This window comes from Drosophila bipectinata, chromosome 3L (assembly GCF_030179905.1).
Source record: "Drosophila bipectinata strain 14024-0381.07 chromosome 3L, DbipHiC1v2, whole genome shotgun sequence".
NCBI classification, from domain to species: Eukaryota; Metazoa; Arthropoda; class Insecta; order Diptera; family Drosophilidae; genus Drosophila; species Drosophila bipectinata.
In genome coordinates this window covers 3,198,016-3,215,292 of record NC_091738.1, presented here as the reverse complement: position 1 = coordinate 3,215,292, position 17,277 = coordinate 3,198,016, and the positions used below count along the sequence as shown (strand labels likewise).

General features: G+C 46.3%; 3 protein-coding genes across 17 annotated transcripts in view; 1 reads left to right on the top strand and 2 right to left on the bottom strand.

Annotated features, from left to right (window-relative positions):
- Positions 1-374: 374 nt before the first annotated feature.
- Positions 375-5,045, bottom strand: Pop2 (CCR4-NOT transcription complex subunit Pop2). Of its 5 annotated transcripts, XR_011442631.1 has the most exons (5): positions 4,639-5,040; positions 3,045-3,391; positions 2,492-2,909; positions 1,396-1,604; positions 946-1,086 (listed from the first exon to the last, which is right to left on the bottom strand). XR_011442631.1 is itself a non-coding variant. In XM_017245071.3 (4 exons), exons 1-4 carry the CDS (start codon positions 4,645-4,647, stop codon positions 961-963), a joined length of 900 nt encoding a protein of 299 aa, XP_017100560.1. In that variant the 5' UTR covers positions 4,648-5,038; the 3' UTR covers positions 375-960. The 5 variants fall into 5 exon arrangements, 4 of the variants coding, with proteins under 4 accessions (XP_017100560.1, XP_070135550.1, XP_017100558.1 ...); XM_017245071.3 differs by lacking the exon at positions 1,396-1,604 and having other exon boundaries at positions 375-1,086; positions 4,639-5,038; XM_070279449.1 differs by lacking the exons at positions 946-1,086; positions 1,396-1,604 and adding an exon at positions 3,883-4,041 and having other exon boundaries at positions 1,606-2,909; positions 4,639-5,045.
- A 107-nt stretch (positions 5,046-5,152) lies between these two features.
- On the top strand, positions 5,153-9,843 carry LOC108127801 (sodium-independent sulfate anion transporter). Of its 4 annotated transcripts, none has more exons than XM_070279446.1 (6): positions 5,153-5,308; positions 7,145-7,749; positions 7,808-8,083; positions 8,267-8,939; positions 9,003-9,197; positions 9,388-9,843. In XM_070279446.1, the coding sequence occupies exons 2-6, from the start codon at positions 7,156-7,158 to the stop codon at positions 9,501-9,503; spliced, it is 1,854 nt and encodes a 617-aa protein (XP_070135547.1). In that variant the 5' UTR covers positions 5,153-5,308; positions 7,145-7,155; the 3' UTR covers positions 9,504-9,843. The 4 variants fall into 4 exon arrangements, with proteins under 4 accessions (XP_070135547.1, XP_070135549.1, XP_017100587.2 ...); XM_070279448.1 differs by lacking the exon at positions 5,153-5,308 and adding an exon at positions 5,798-6,498; XM_017245098.3 differs by lacking the exon at positions 5,153-5,308 and having other exon boundaries at positions 9,003-9,182.
- A 1,810-nt stretch (positions 9,844-11,653) lies between these two features.
- rols (rolling pebbles) overlaps positions 11,654-17,277 on the bottom strand; it is a 54,595-nt gene continuing 48,971 nt past the window's right edge. For 2 of the 8 annotated variants that reach the window (XM_017244903.3, XM_017244904.3), the window contains exons 5-8: positions 16,684-17,143; positions 16,096-16,407; positions 12,274-15,644; positions 11,658-12,216 (exon numbers count right to left, since the gene is read on the bottom strand). In XM_017244903.3, coding sequence (XP_017100392.2) covers positions 11,890-12,216; positions 12,274-15,644; positions 16,096-16,407; positions 16,684-17,143 — 4,470 coding nt within the window. In that variant the 3' untranslated portion in view covers positions 11,658-11,889. Of the gene's footprint in view, positions 12,217-12,273; positions 15,645-16,095; positions 16,408-16,683; positions 17,144-17,277 lie in introns of all 8 variants that reach the window. The other 6 variants (XM_017244899.3, XM_017244905.3, XM_017244901.3 and 3 more) reach the window with 6 other exon arrangements.

Below are 17,277 nucleotides of genomic sequence, written 5' to 3'. Positions count from 1 at the left end.
TTCGATAACAATATCGTTATCGAGTCTATAAATCTGTGAAAATGTGGAACATAATCACTAACATGAAGCGCCACCTGTAGGAAATAAATGTAAGTACCTTCAATGTCCACAGATTTGCGCGGCAAAAAAAACAAGAATTCAAAAACCCAGTTTGTCTTAAAAATCAAACAAAATAGATTATTTTTAAGCCTAACTATGCGGTGCTGTTTATTTTATACTTTACATTGCCTATTTCAACAAATACCCTTAAAAAAAAGTGAAAAAATAAAAAAATCACAAAACCTATTCGAATATCTTGAGCTAGGAGGTAATATTTATAAACATATAAATATTTATGGGCCGAGAAACAGTAGTCTATAAGAGAAACATTTGCATTTTAAACTAAATTAAAAAGTTTTAAATATATTGATTTGTTTTTGTTGTTTTTTTTACAAATACACAATATTCTATGTTGCCAATGGGCTTACAAGATTAGCTTAGTTATCTAAGTTTTTGTATTCGTAACACATTTAAGACATGCAGAAGTTGAAATTGGATCTATTTTAGGTTTACAAGGTATTCTCTCATTTTTTTGCGATTTACAATTGGTTGAGCCAGTGTTTTGCTTTGTTTTTTTTTTCTCCTCGGATTTGGTGGCGAACATCGGAAGAAGAGCTCCTGGGGCGAACAGGTGAAGGTGACATAAACGGGTATTAAAAAAAAGACGGGGCTTCCCGTGGCAATCTCTAAACTTTAAATCTGATCATTGACATTTGGCGATTATTGCGATAACGTGGTAGTTGCAGTTCCAGTAAGATGGTTCTGGTTCTGGTTTTGGTTTTGATGGCCTTGAGCTGGTGCTGTGGCCTGCACTAATGCGGATACGGACACGGATACGGAAACAGAGGCCAAGTCCACTGCACTGCACTGCTCTTGCTCGAACTTCTTATCGTGCACCACCACGTTGCCCATCAGCACGAATCATGAGGCGCTGTTCGTCTCCCCGTTGCTCTCGTGGAAGTTGGTGCCGTTCACAATGAACGACGTGCCCAGGCCGTACAGGTGTCCGGAGTACTTGGCATGATCGATGTTGTCCTCGAAGAACATCTGAAATAGGTGAATAGGATAAGTCCATTAGGCGGCGCAACCAAAATTGGCAACTGGAATCGGGATGTGGGACAAACACGGTTGGCGGGCGAAGCGTTCACTGAAAAATGTCTAGGTGTCTAGGTGTGGTGGATGGGTCATGGGTCATTAATGGTGGTGAGCCAAGCAGGATAATTAAAACTAATACATTACGCGTACCAAGCACATGAATCTACCTTGCAAAGCATCAAATCTATTACCATCCCTCAATTCAATTGGGGATTCTTAATTTTTTTATTATTAATTATGGGTTTACATTATGTTACATACCGTTACCGATGAGATGGTTAGGCGAAGGTTCTACATTATAACAGATTTCTTAATATTGTTGGGGTTAGATTCGAGTTGAATTCGAGATATAATTCGGGATTTGCTTGTTTAGAGGGTGGGAACTGTGCGTCAGCAGTTCCCTAGAAGTTAAAGCTCTTGCTACGCTTATATACACAGTGCAGAGTATGGAAATTTGTTTCAACAAAGATCTTAAAATTATAAAAGATATGAAACATGGTTTTAATACGAAATCCGGCAAATCAAATTATAAATTCAAACTTAAAGCTAAGACTACAAACTAAAAATAGTAGTGATTTTATACAGTATTGTGTTTATCCACTGGAACGAAATAAACCATGCCACTCGAGTAATACAAGATACTTAAATGCCCAGATACCAAAATTAAAAAATAAATATTTTAAAATGAAAATTAATATCAATCCATTTAATTTTCCACTCAAATCCATCAAATCCGTCATCTTCTCTGCGCTTCTCGCAGTGCAAGCTTTTTTAAAATTATAACAAGCATGTTTCACATGTTTTTCAATAAATTCAAACTAACTAAAACTTCAAATTAGTCAACTTCAGTTACTAGCACTTCGTGTGCTATATGCAAGTCCAATATAAGATATAAACTAAATAAGAAATAATGAGTGCCCGGAGGCCGTGATCCACCTTAAGCCTAATGGATATCGAGTAATGGTTACTAGTATATGCCGGGTAATGAATAACAGACAATGAATATGTGGAGGTGCAAAGGCCAAGATTTATAGTGTCAGTAGTCGGATGTGCTGTTGGACAGCGAGTCCGACAGGACGCGATAATAGTAGCCCAGCGACGAGCTGTCATCGTCCCCAGTCGACGTGGTCGCCGGCGAAATGGGGGGCGTGACCGGAAAGGAGCTCGATGTGAGCAGCTCGCCGGATGAGTTGCCGTTGTTGTTGGCACCTGCATCCCCCAGATTGGCCGAACGAGCTGGCGTCAACAGGCTCACCCGGCCGACCGACGGCTTCACGTGCATTGTGTGCTCAAGCAGGTAGGGAAAGAGTACGATCGGCGCGGCTAGGTCAAAGTGCAAATCATTTGTATGCTGTACCTCACGCATTTTGAAGAAGGCCATGCCCGTCAGCAGGGCATCGGAGCCGGCCTGGTGCTGGGGGCCAACTCGACGCAGCTCCAGCTGGTCGGCCACCTCTTGCAGGCCGCCCTTCAGGTTCTTGCACGACTTCATCAGATACTTAATATCGAATATGTTGGGGAAGTAGATGTGCAGCAGCTCGAAGAAGTCGCCTTCGTCGGCGGGCAGGTTCTGGTCGGTGAGCAGCTTCAAGAGGTAGCCAAAGTCGTAGCCGGAATGGAAACACAGCCACTTGATGTTGTCCACCAAAACGATGCCGGAGCTCATGAGCAGCTCCGCAAACTCAATGGGGTCGATGCCGTCCTCTTCGTGTTTTTTAAACTGAATCCCGGAATTCTGCAGCAGATCGATGGAGTCCTGTGCATACATGTCCTCGCTGGGGATGGAAAAAGAGAGTAATGTGCATCGAGGATTAAAAACCGATACCACATCATTTTGTCAAGGACCTAGACTTATCTATTGGCAAGATTTTGAACCCCAGCTGTGGAAAAAGAGGAGGAAACTCCCTCACCTTAGATTAAACTTAAAGTTGAACTGCCATGTTGAGTAGCCCGGTGGCGTCTTGCCCTCGTCATCCATGAAGGTCAGTCCCAGCTGAATGATTCGCAATAGATCCACATTGCAGCGAAGCAGCTGATAGTGATAGTCCGCCGTGGAGCGGAACTCTCCGACCGGTCGCGCCACCACTCCCGGGAATTCAGTGTCCATGGCCACATAATGGTATTTTTGCACCACTTTCCGGATGGTGCGGAACTCCTCCTCCAGATTATGCTTCCACACGTCCCGGATGCCGCACTCCTCGTTGCTGGGTATGTGCACCTGGCCGTGGGCCGCGCCACTAATGGCAGAGGGCATTGTCTGCGATGGGGTATAATACATAGATTAGATATTGGGATACATTTGTGGGTAAACAGTGTACTTGTGTCTGTCCTAGCGAGGACGAGAAGCAATCGAATAGGAAATAATTTAAACAAAACATGTCTTGTTGCGAGTCTGGCTTTCACTGCCAATTAGAACACTAGACTTTTGTAATTTCGAAACTAAAAACAGTGTGTGTAGATTATTAAGACAACAAATATGTTTGGTGTGGGCGTGTTCTTGGGAGGAGGGGGTTAGCAACATAACAAAATAGCCGGACCAATTGGTTAAACACGATTTGGCGAAACTAAAGAGAGAGAGAGACAGTTTATAACGAAGAGTTGGCCAATTCTGCTGGTTAGAAGGTGCTGAAATTTTGTTGCAGCTACAATGAAACTTAAAACAAATAATAAACAGTCAAAGGCATATTTTCGAAAGGCTTGGAGGTGGTGGTTACTGGATGGATGGGATTACGATGGGCCGCTACTTACATCGTCGCCGGTCGTCGCCTGGTGCGCACTCTGCACCGTCGCCTCAGCCACCTCTTCGCACTGACCTATGACCGAGTCTTAAGCAACAAGATCCCGATCCCCTCAGGTATTGTTCGGTTTAATGGACTTAACTGCTCAAAGGTCGCGGTTCAGTAGAGCCTGGAACAGAACGTTGGAGCTTCTCTACTTTAAACTCTTGTTTTTTTTGCAAGAACACCTAATTTTAACACCAAATTCTTGTAAAAATTGACTGATTTTGAAGCAATTGCAGATGAATTTAATTATTTTCAAAGACTTTCACTAAAATTTTGATGAAGAAAATAAAATTTTTGTTCCTTTTGTCAAAAAAGGGATGACTCCTAACTTCTGCAGTGAAATGTGCACTGAACTACTCCAACGAAGAGGGGGAAAAATCGGATTTTATTTCAATCGTAGCAACCGAAAAAGTGACATTTCTACCATTCTCCAGGGAGCAGGGCTACACTCTGCCTCTTCTAGGGGAGGGTGTTTCGTTGACAGTCGGGTGCCCTGGGGATCTCGCCCCGCGAAGGAACCCTTGAAATTTTCGCAAGCCTCAGCGGCAACCGAAGACAGAAACAGTTAGAACGCCCTGAGACTGCACTCACACACACACATACACACACTCAGCGATGCACTTGCAGTTTTTCGCATGGGGGAAACCGAGACCACAATATCTGGAGGGCTAAGCGAAAAGACGGGGCCCACCCCTGAACTCGGGACAGTTACGAATCTTACCCATTTCATTGCTGTGGCGGACTGTGTAACCTTATGCTACCGCAGGAAAATATTTAGCTGGTCGGCGTCTCTCGCCCGAAAGGGAAAACCGAGGGGAATAGGCTTCGTTTTCGGCGTTTTCTCTTCCTGTGCGGCGATCCCACTGCACGGAATCGGTACTTAGATGTAGCACTATCTGTAAGTCCTCGCGAAATAGCTATGCCTGCGACTTGAACGTATTAGATGGTCAGCAAACTCGGCGATTGGCCATAATAATACAAGAATGGATGATTTGCGAGCCAGTGTTGGCGAACGTTAGAAAACGCTTTTCAGTGCTGGCAAATGACAAGGCAAAAGAATATCGATAAGTACGATGAATTATGCCACAATTTTTGAATTTTGAGTTTTCGTACATATGTATGTATGTACAAAATATACGAATTTTATGTCGGATAAGTTTCAAAGGAAACATATCTTAAGCGACATCACTAGTTTTTTCGATAAGCGACTGCCTAGTTTCAGTGCTGTACAATACCAAAAGAGTAGGGCTGCCAGACTAAAAAATTATATCGGCGTCAGGGCCGATAACTAGGCCATATTTTTGGCAAAATTGCACCGGCTAAAAAGATGTGCGTTAAATCTTTTGAAAGTTAGCCGTCGTCAGCCAACAAGTGCCGTCGTGTGCATCTGTGTGAGTGCCCTGCTTTCTTCCGTGGCCTATTTTCTGCAGCTTCCGCCAGTGCTAATTCTCCTAGCCACAGCTCGCGTTAAAAATAAACAATCACTAAACAACAATTGGTACCCCTGTCTTTTTGATGATTTGTTTACAATTACGAGTCGTCGAAAACTAGTTTTTATTTTAGGTATGCGAGGCGAAATTCAGAGGAAAGAAAAACGAAGCAGATTCCATCACGATGTCTGTCAACAATCTTCAATTATGTACATGTATATACTCTCCAGCGCTTAATTATTTATCTGAGATTGGTTGGATTTCACCAGTTTCTTCAAAGGGTTAACAAACTCTTCCCGTCTTGGGTTGCACGTTTATTTTGTTATTGCTTTTGATTTACAATTTTCCGGTTCTGTTATGCGAGGCGAACCTTTCATAAATTGCTGAGTGGTGTTAAAGCAGAAAGCAATTCCATACTGATAAGTACACATTCTTATCGCGCCCTTGAATATATTGTATAATTGACAAAGTATCTGATTAGCAAGAATTTGAATTAAATTTTCAATTTATGGCAAAAATTCTCGCAAATTCTGCCTAATAAGTTAAACTGACTGTTGTATTTATTAAACTAACCTAAATGGTTTAAAATCCGCTTTAAATACGTAGTCTTTACATGCTCTATTTCAGCATTTAAGTTAAACAATGTTTAGTAATTTAATAGTTAGTAAAATTGTGTAAACAGCCTTCTATTCAACACCTAATTGTCATTAAATGATATAACAAAACCTATTCATATTCACCGAATCATTGTTGGTTCTAAATTGTAAATAAATCGCCTGCAAAACAATGCGAAATTTAATTTACGTGCGCATATCTCGTGTCCGTATTTGTTTCCATAATATTGGACAATTTGATCACGTTTGGAGCGATCCGAACCAATACTTTCAAGCCATCACAGCCACTTGTTGAGTTAATTGAGGCGGTCGTGTGATCACCGATCAGTTATTCAGTTATTCTTCGGGCACGCGATCTGCAGACCAGCTTTGCCGGCTCAGTCTTGGCCCAGCTCCCGAAGCAACCAGAACAGCTACAGAGCCATCGAAACTTGGCTGAAATAAGCGAATACCAATTGGAAACTCTGGGCTTTCGAGGACGCTAGAACGTGCCCCTTTCTTCGCCCACAACACCAAAACATTTGCGCAAATATTTACGTGAGTTTTTCAAGACAACCTACTGGGATCGTCAATAAACCCTAATGTCTCAACTACCTTGGCTCTCCCCCTGATGGCTATATCTCTGTTTTTGTTTTGAGTTCTTATCGAAGGTGTCTAGAAAACTAATTGGAAATGTTGAAATAGTTTATTGAAGCTTCATTCTAGAAGTATTAATAATTTCATCAGTTTTTGAAAAGTTAATTGTATTCCAGAACATCAATCATATTCGCATTAGGTGTGGGTATTAAATAAATAGATTTGTATTGTTTAAAAGTCTAGAGAAATTGAGAGTTTAAACATTTGTGACTTGTAAAATAAACAGAATCATTAAGTTTCTTAGGTAATACCATACCTATTAGAGGGAAGAGTTTTATTTGTTTACCAGAAACTCGTATTTTTCTCCAATGTCTTGGGTTCTTGAATTTCTTTTCGTCAAACGGGCGAGTCTACTTTTGAATAGGCTTGTCTGTCACGCAGAAGATCAGATCAGATATATAATTATGCAAAGTAAGTCATTGAACCTACTAGAACACTGATTTTATTGTACAATGGGTTTCCAGTTCTTTCTGAGGATTATTACCTGTGTGGTGTAATAGTTTTGTTATAAAGCTTTCGAACTCTAACAAGTCTCTTTATCTTACAGATACCTACAACATGACTCTCAGGGATTGGGGATATCGACTGCTGCCGGGCCTTAAGTGGCTGCAAGGATACACTGGCCAGGATGCAGTGGCGGATCTGATAGCTGGCATCACTGTGGGTCTCACGGTGCTGCCCCAGGGTCTGGCCTATGCTACGTTGGCCGGCTTGGAGCCCCAGTACGGCCTGTACTCGGCTTTTGTGGGCGGAATCGTGTACGCCATGCTTGGCAGCTGCCGGCAGGTAACCATCGGACCCACAGCCTTACTCGCTTTAATGACCAGCCGGCACACGGGCTTCGGTCTGGGATCGGGTCCAGCGTATGCGATATTACTGTGCCTTATATCGGGAATTGTGGAACTTGGAATGGCGGTGCTGAAGCTGGGAGCCCTGGTGGACCTCATCTCACTGCCAGTGACGGTGGGTTTCACTTCAGCCACCGCAGTCATCATTGGCACCTCCCAGCTGAAGGGTCTTCTGGGGCTAAAGGGTGGCTCCGGCTCGGACTTCATCCACACCATGCGCTCCGTGTTCGGAAATCTTCATCAAGTGCGCCGTGGTGATTTTACCCTGGGATTGGTCTCCATCACAGTGTTACTGTTACTGCGGGTAAGTTTAAATGCTTTATCATTTTAATATCTTCTATAATCTTATTATATTCTTTTAGAAACTCAAAGATGTGAAGCTGGATGGCCGAGTGCGGAGCTTGCGGGCACAGCAACTCATCAGCGGCACCATCTGGGTCATAGCCACTGGTCGCAATGCTCTGGTTGTGCTAGTCACCAGTGTTCTGGCCTACAGCACCTGCGAGCAGATGGACAGCTGTCCGTACATCCTCACGGGCAAGGTGAAAAGTGGCCTGCCCAAGCTGGCAGTGCCGAAGTTCGAGACAACCATTCTGGACAAGAATGCCACAGAAATATCCCAGAACTTTGAGCAAATGGTAAGACCAGGCTGAGAATCAGTTGCTAAGTTTAATTGCTTTGACATTTTATACAAAAATTGGTTCAATCCGGTTTTAATTTGGCCAGCAGTTGCTACTTAAGTGAGCCAATGATTTATTTTAATATCGTTTAGACCGAAGTATATACTTATTTAAGTATTCCATTTCTATTATAATTCTCAGCTTTCGGAACTGGGTCCTTCCATGCTGATTTTACCCATTATTGCCGTTCTTGGCAATGTGGCCATTTCAAAAGCCTTTGGAGGAGCCGGTCTTAGTCCGACGAGGGAGTTGGTTGCCCTCTCGATGAGCAACATTTGCGGTGCCTTTTGCAGTTCCATGCCCGTGACAGGATCCTTTTCGCGAAGTGCTGTGAATCATGCGAGTGGTGTGAGGACACCGATCGGTGGCTGCTATACAAGTGTGCTGGTTCTCCTGGCGCTGGGCCTGCTGGCTCCCTACTTCCAGTACATCCCTAAGGCAGCCCTTAGTGCAGTCATCATCTCGGCTGTGATATTCATGATTGAGTTCGAGGTCATCCGTCCGCTGTGGCGCTGCAGTCGTCGAGAGCTGCTGCCAGGTGCCATTACCTTTGTAATGAGTCTGGCTGTGGGTGTAGAGATTGGCCTACTGCTGGGTGTGGGAGCCGATGTAGCCTTCCTCGTTTATCGCGCCGCCCGACCTGTGCTCAGTGTCTCCAAGCTGCAGACCAGCAATGGTATTAACTACATCCTGATTCGTCCAAAACACAGCTCTCTGTACTTCCCAGCCGTGGAATGGGTGCGATCGGGCATCTCCAAAGCGCTGACCACTCATGGAACTGCTCCAGTGGTGCTGGACTGCGCTCATGTTCATGGTTAGCTATCTAGACAATAATTTTAAAAGGTTTCCTCTAATAACTTACTATTTTCTTTTGCAGACTTTGATTTTACAGCCGCTCGAGGCATGGGATCTCTGCAGAAGGAGCTGGCCAAGGCGAATGTGCCTTTGTTCCTGATGAGCGCCCATAAGGACATCACCGTTATTCTGAAAGAGTCGACCAACATTGATTTTCCCACGATAGACAGCCCCGATGACTTGGAGAGCATTCTGGAGCAAAGTGAGCCTAGATTTGGTATTTAATATCATGATTACGCATTCCTAAAACATTCTTTCCGCAAACCCTATATGCTTATGCTCTGTTTTCATTTGCAGCTTGCTCCTCTGTATGATTTCTCGCCACATCCACCACTCTTCCACCACACACTCACCCATTTAGAGTAGATTATTGTTATGTCTGGAAACTAACAAGATTCTTCTTTCAGCTCCCGATTATGTTCTGCACTTGCAGATTGCAGCTCCCCTTGTCGAATCGCGCTTGAATCATTGCGACGATAGGGAACCCACAGAACTGTGTAAACTCAATGCAAAATCGATTTGATGATGTAATCTATAGGATATCGTTAAGTTTATACTTGTACTTAAGAAATCTGGTGGCACAACGTTCAACTGCCTTGCACATTTCTCAGAAATTGTAAGATTTATTTATTTATCCGCACAAACCTCTCTACTCTGTTCATCTTCCAATTTAAGTATTTAGTTTTGAAAACATTTCATTTTTAACTTGTCCATTCCTTTTTAAAGTGTTCCCTATTTAAGTTGTCATTTGTGCTCGAATAGCTTAAATTTGTATTGTGTATATATTATATGTTTAAGAATCTTTTATAATTGTTTTAAAATTGTTTAAAATTAAAAGTGTTTTTATAAATCCTATAAAATAATGTTTTATTTCTTAAACAATAAGTTGATTCCCGAATTTGTATACCCTTGCGGTTAAGATCGGATATGTATCGCATATATGGCATATAGTAGGCCGATCCTTATAAGAATTTAATTCCCTATATGGCCCACAGTGAAGGCTATGTCTTCCCCAATTCTTGTCCGATTCTCAAGCGGAATACCTGCATTAAAACCCTAAGACAAAATATTTTTTTAATTTTTTGTCCATTTTTCGTGAGGTGATCCCTTGAAAATGCGGTTTTCCCCTGTAGGCTCCACTGGGAAGGCTATATTTTCCCCAATTCTTATCCGATTCTCAAGCGGAGTACCTTAAACGATTTCTAGATCGATTCTCCACCATTCTGCATCAAAATCCTGAGATGAAATATTTGTTAAATTTTTTGTCCATTTTTCGTGGGGGGATCCCTTGAAAATGCGGTTTTCCCCAGTAGGGTCCACTGGGAAGACCATATCTTCCCCAATTCTTATCCGATTCTTAAGCGGAATACCTTAGACGATTTCTAGATCGATTCTCCACCATTCTGCATCAAAATCCTGAGACAAAATATTTTTTTAATTTTTTTCATTTTTCGTGGGGGGATCCCTTGAAAATGCGGTTTTCCCCAGTAGGGTCCACTGGGAAGACCATATCTTCCCCAATTCTTATCCGATTCTTAAGCAGAATACCTTAAACGATTTCTAGATCGATTCTCCACCATTCTGCATCAAAATCCTGAAACGAAATATTTTTTAAATTTTTTGTCCATTTTTCGTGAGGTGATCCCTTGAAAATGCGGTTTTCCCCTGTAGGCTCCACTGGGAAGGCTATATTTTCCCCAATTCTTATCCGATTCTCAAGCGGAGTACCTTAAACGATTTCTAGATCGATTCTCCACCATTCTGCATCAAAATCCTGAGACAAAGACAAGGAGGTGATACCTTGAAAATCCGGTTTTCCCCTGTAGGCTCCACTGGGAAGGCTATATTTTCCCCAATTCTTATCCGATTCTCAAGCGGAGTACCTTAAACGATTTCTAGATCGATTCTCCACCATTCTGCATCAAAATCCTGAGACAAAATATTTTTTAAATTTTTTGTCCATTTTTCGTGGGGGGATCCCTTGAAAATGCGGTTTTCCCCTGTAGGCTCCACTGGGAAGGCTATATTTTCCCCAATTCTCATCCGATTCTCAAGCGGAGTACCTTAAACGATTTCTAGATCGATTATCCACTATGCTGCATCAAAATCCTGAGACAAAATATTTTTTAAATTTTTTGTCCATTTTTCGTGGGGGGATCCCTTGAAAATGCGGTTTTCCCCAGTAGGGTCCACTGGGAAGACCATATCTTCCCCAATTCTTATCCGATTCTTAAGCGGAATACCTTAGACGATTTCTAGATCGATTCTCCACCATTCTGCATCAAAATCCTGAGATGAAATATTTGTTAAATTTTTCTCCAATTTTCAGTTACAAGTTATTATCATCCAGTTATTTGGCATATTTAGGGTGTATTTTGGCGATCCCAACCGTTCCGACTTTCATATATACTTGTACTATACTTCGTGCAAAGGATACTTCCATACAACCTGGAATGTCGATAGCTTTATAACCGAGAGCTAACAAAATTATAATGCAAGGGTATAAAAATCTAGAAAACTTTCAAAATAATTGTTTGTAGAAGCCCAAATGTATGCAATACAATTATAAAACATGTCTTCCCATTTAATTTTTATACCAAAAAGCTTACTTCACAAAATGACGTGTTAATTATTCTTTTAAATATTTTTTTTATTTAAACTTAAAGAAATTCGAATTTAGTTAAAGTATATTTTTAAAATGTATTAATAAGAACTGAAGCTTAAATTAGGCATTTGTATACAACTAATTTTTACATGCGTAGATACAGTTACAAAGTAGGCTATTAAATGAATTAGAGAAATATTTCTCTGAAAAAAACATTTGAAGGCAATAAATAGCAAACATTAGACCTAAAAGGACATCTCTATATTGTGTATACCGATTAATTCGAATAAACAACAATCGACATTTACAAATCGGTGATCTCGTGGTGAGATTCATAGACGGACGAGGAGGAGGTTCCGCCGCCGATATGCGCCAGCTTTCCGGGCTCCCGCTCCTCGCTGCTGATGGTGATGCGGGTAAGTAGCTCGGTCTGAATCCGCTTTAGTACCTCGACCACCTCGCAGAGCACTCCGCTCTGGGCGGCCTGCTGCATGGCATCGTTGGCGTCCACCAGGGCCTCGTTCAGGGCACCCAGCTCCATGCGCGCCTTCGCCCGGGCGTAGTATCCTTCGTAGCTGTGTGGCTTCTGGGCAATCGCCTGCGTGGCTAAATCTATCGAGGCATCAAGTTCCTGAAACACAAACGATAAGTTAAATGAAATTTTAAACTTAGAATAATCTTAACTTACATTCAGTTTTCGCTTGCATCGCGACAGATTCAGCAGAAGATTAGTCCGCAGCTGGGCAAAGACCGCGTTCCGTTCGAGGAGCTGCTCCAGGCCGGATATCTTGCGCAGGGCATACTGATACCGGTGGGCAGCCTCCTGGAAGCGGTTCTTCCGGTACAACACATTGCCGTCCTCCAGCAGTTTGTTGAGCAGCACCACGAGAATCTCCGGCTTGCCCATGGCCATGCTCCATGTAGTGGGTCCCAGCTTGGCGCCTTTGCGCAGAAACACCTGCACCGCCTGGATGTTGCGGCAGGCAATGGCGCGATCCAGCGGCCGCATTCCATGTACATCTATGTGCTCCAAGTTTCCACCCTGCTCCAGAAGGTAAAGCACCAGACCGGCGGCACCCTGATAGGCCGCCAGATCAAGGGCAGTTCGTCCGTTGTGGTCTTCGTGATGGCGATTGCAGCCGTTCTCGATGAGGGTCTTGGTCGCCGACAAGTGTCCCCTCAGGCAAGCCCAGCTCAGTGCCGTGAATCCTTCGTGATCTTGTGCTTCCAGGTAGGCCCCTCTAGCTATGAGGAGTTCCACCAGCTCCAAGTGTCCCTCCTCTGCAGCTATCATCAAGGGAGTCTTTCTGGATTGGCCCAGAGGCTCATCCAGCAGGGCTCCACGCTGCAGTAACTGCTCTACCACGCTCCAGTGTCCTTCCTTGACGGCTAACCACAACGCTGAATACCCCTGCCTGTTCCGGGCATCGATCTGAGCGCCGCGAGACAACAGTATGCCCACCACGTCGACGCAACCGTGGCGGGCGGCGGCGGTCAAGGCTAGCTCACCGCTGCTCGGCTCCATTCCGTTCACATCCAGATCAAACTCACTCTCGTTGAGGTCCAGCAGGTCCTCCAAAATCTTGCAGTGGGCCTGGGCCGCAGACCCTATCAGGGCCTGCTGCAGGGCCACTGCACGGGTCACGTCCTGGGAGTGGGGACGTGGCGTCCAGTCGCAAGCTAGAAGGTATTTGACCACAGTCAGGTGTCCCATGCGAGCGGCATGGACCAGAGCACACCGCTGGGTGATGTCCAGCTGGCCCAGGCTGCTGCCCGCGGCCACCAGAGGACGCACCACATCGCAGTGGCCGCGCATGGCTGCGAGGATGAGCGGGGTGCAGCCTTGGCTGTTGGTCAGACCCACGTCGGCGCCGAATTCCAGCAGCAGGCTCACCATGGGCAGGATGCCCTCATGGGCGGCGATGCATAGGATGGGTGCTCCGCCCATGTAGTCGGTGCGGTGATTCGGGGAGGCTCCGGCCAAGAGCACCAGGCGTGAGACCTTCAGATTTGGACTGTAGACGTTGCGCAAGGCTCCCAGTGATCCGGAGATGTTGTCCGCCGCTCCGGCCAGCCAGTAGGACTGTAAGTCCCTCGGCGACAGCACCGCCTGACTGCAGCCTCCGTAGAGATGAGCTTTGAGCATGTGGTGGCCCAGCTCCAGTGTGAGTTGGGGCGAGAGTGGAGCCTGCAGACGGGACAGTCGGAAGGCGATAGCCGCGTGGCCCAGTCTCGCATCGCACAGGAATTTGCTCGACTCGCCCTCATCCCGCCGCATCAGCCATTCCCTCAGGGAACTGTGAAAGAACATGTAAGTATTGTCCAACCTCTTAATAAGGAATCCGTCTAGCAACTTGAAGCGCTGCATGAACTCCGGCCAACTGAGCGGTTCTTGGCCGTGACCCAGGGCTTCCATGCTGTAGTATATCTCGTCCAGCGTCAGGGGATAGAGGGCGGCCAGACAGATGTTCAGAATGGGAGCCGCCTGCTCGAAGCTCCGGGCGGTAGGGAAGCGCAGGTTGAAGTGCAACAGGAAGATCTGGGCCAGGGACACTGGAAGCACCTTGTAGCTAGAGGACTTAATCACCAACTGGCCCCGAGCAATGAGATCCAGTATGAGCTTGGCATATAGCATGGAGCCCCGGCTCAAGGTCTGCAAGTGGGAGACAAACTTCGTCTGCGATTGAGATCCCTGCGAGGACTGGGCACCGGCTACTCCTCCGCCGCCGATGTTCATCCTGATTTCCGGGCTGTCTGCCAGCCGGGCGGCAATGTAGTCCAGCATATCTTGCTGCAGGGCCTGGCTACTGGTCCAGCTGTCTAGGGTAAGTTGCGTATAGCTTGGAGCCTTCACCAGCTCCAGCATTTGGGTGCGCACAGTGGCGACCAGTTTCAGCCAGGTCGGGAAGTGTGGAGTGAGCTGCGCCAGGAAGCTGGCAATGGTGTGTCCGTGATCCGGGCGATGGTACTCCGCCTCGCACAAGGCATCCACCACGATAACAGCCACCTTCGCCGGAATCTTGCCGGCTCGGTGCAGCTGGGCAAGTGGCTCCAGAATAGCAAGTTTCATCACTCGCTCCGCATCGGCTATACACTCGCGAACGCTCAGGATGTCCTGGAGATGGGGCTCGGACAGGAGGTAGTCCCTGTAGGCGGTCAGCTGCGGAGCCTGGCACAGTTGAGCGGCCAGGGAGTGCACAAAGTCCGGCACCTGGCAGGTTAGGTTGGCGTCCGCCTGGCAGAAGTGATAACCCACCATGTGGGAGGCCAGTCCCCGCATTCGCTCGCAGTGGGCGCCAAGTTGTAGCTGGCTGTAGATGCCTTCAGGGTCGTCCTGCATCTGGCGGCGACCGAAACAGGAGTACTCCACTAGCTGGAGGCAGAAGGCGGTCTTTCCGGTGCCCGGCTGTCCGTTGATCAGAACCACCCGGGTTTCGGTGCCTAGCAGGATGTTGGAGAGCTGCTGGACCAGCCATTGACGGCCCAAGTACGGAGGATCTGGCTCCTGGAGGGGCACCTCAAAGAAGAGGGGCTTAAGAGCCAATTGGACAGCCGCCAAAGTGGAGGCTGTGAGTCCTCTGGATCCTCCAGTTGCCGACGCCGCTGCCGTAGAGGAGCTGGAGGTACCCTGCTGTCCTCGGGTGGACCTCCGAGCTGGTCCCTTCCTGCCCTTGCTCGGCAGCGGTTCGTATACATGCAACATGGAGCAGCCAGCCTTAAACTTGCCGCACAAGCTCAGAGCATCCTCCTTCACATGGCTGGTGGCCACCGAGAGTTGGCTCCCACTAAAAAGCCCACCGCCGATGGTCAGCGTCTGCTCCGGGCTGGTGTTCTGGGAGGAGCCACTGGTGGTGGTGCTGGCAGCTCCCACGCCGCTGCTGCTGGTGGTACTGGCGGTGGAGTGCACTGAGATGGGGTCGCAACCACTGCCGCTACTGCTGGTATTGCCATTGCTTCCCGGATCGTTGAGGAGGAGTCCTAGGCGGGCATGGAGCTGATCCTTCTGGAGTTTCTCGTTCAACAACGAGGAATGGTGAGAATGGTCCAAGGCGTCGCTTCCTGTGGGTAAGTAAGGATATGAAGGGTAAGTAAGGTTTAGATTTTTTTAAAATAATTTTTAATATTTAAAAACAACGCAGAAAAATCTTAAAAATAGGTTAATTGGGAATTGAAAGTCCCAGGTCAACATGCAAGAGTGTCTGGCGGCGATCATCTGCATCAATCGTTTCAGACCGTATGTCGAGGGGCATAGATTCACCGTGGTTTCAGATCATGCGTCGCTGCAGTGGCTCATGTCACAGCCCGATTTGAGATAGCGTTTGGGTCGGTGGGCAGCCAAGTTGGAGGGTTACAAGTTTAAAATCGAGTACAGGAAAGGGAAGCTAAACGCGGATAGGATAACAGGAATTAAAAAGGATTAGGATAATGAAAAAAGGATTAGGATAATGAGATGCAATCAACGTGGATGCAGCATGCAGAATGAAGGATGCGAGTGTGGAAATGTCCCTGCCTGATAGTTGATTCAATCCCGTCTCGCTGGAGTTGGAGGAGTTGACGCTCCACAAGGACTTGATCTTCCCGAAGACCAACGACGACAGATGTCCGGCATAGACGGAGGTCCCTGCCAGGCTGAGCCTGTTCAGGCGGTTCTCACTGCTGGCCCCATGCTGGGCGGAGGTGGTCTTCAGGTTGTGGTTGCTCACGTTCTTACGACGCCGCCGGGTGACCGCCGAATCCGAGCATGTGGAGGTATTGAGGGCGTTCGATTCCTTGCCGGTGACCTGCTGCTCAGGGTCATGTTGGTGCTGATTGTGATGGTGATCTAATGGTTGGATGATGGATGAGATGTCTTTTCGAGGAAAGTTTTTGGGATTTCATTCGAGACTTCACTTGGCTGATACTGATATTCTATTACTGATATTTCTAATACGTTTAATTCTTTTGTTTGTTATTCTTAAATAAATGCCATTGAAACCTAAAAACTTTAAAATTAAGTATAAAAATAAATACCTTCACCAAAAACTAAATAAAGTCTCTACTTCAAGAAAAGTCTATGCTAACCCCTGACCCCGACACCTTGAGCACATTCTGAACTTACCGCCGGATAGGATCGATGCCGTGTCAATGGGACAACCTCCATTGGAGGCAGTGCGTCTGTGGCCGCCGCCTCCTCCAGCACCACCTCCCGCTCCGCCTCCACTGGAGCCGGTGAGAGCGTTGCGCAGATTCTTGTGGTTGAAGAACCGCCTTCGCGTGGGTGGTGTGGCAAAGGCCGGTGGTGCGGCACTCAGTTCGCTGTATGCCACCGCATGGATGTTGTGGCTCAGACTGCTGCTGCGACTGTGGTTGATGCTGCCAATGTGGTTGCTGTTGTTGTTGTTGTTGCCGTTGCTGGCCATGAACTGCTTGGTGGCTCCACCATTCTGGTGATGGTGCACATCGACTGTGACGGTTTGTGTGGTGCCATTGCCATTGGTGGAGGCCGCCGCCCGGGGCAATTTTCCATTGCTGGCATAGCGGTGGTGGTAATCCGGCGACTGCGACTCCTGGCGGTGCTGCTAAAAAAAAATCAAAAAAACATTTTAGAGGTGAGAACAACTTTCGGGGAGTTATCAATGATGAAAGTCACTAAAGTTTAGACCCAAAGGCCCCAAAGGAAAGGCGTTCCATCATCGATTGGTCACATGTGAGC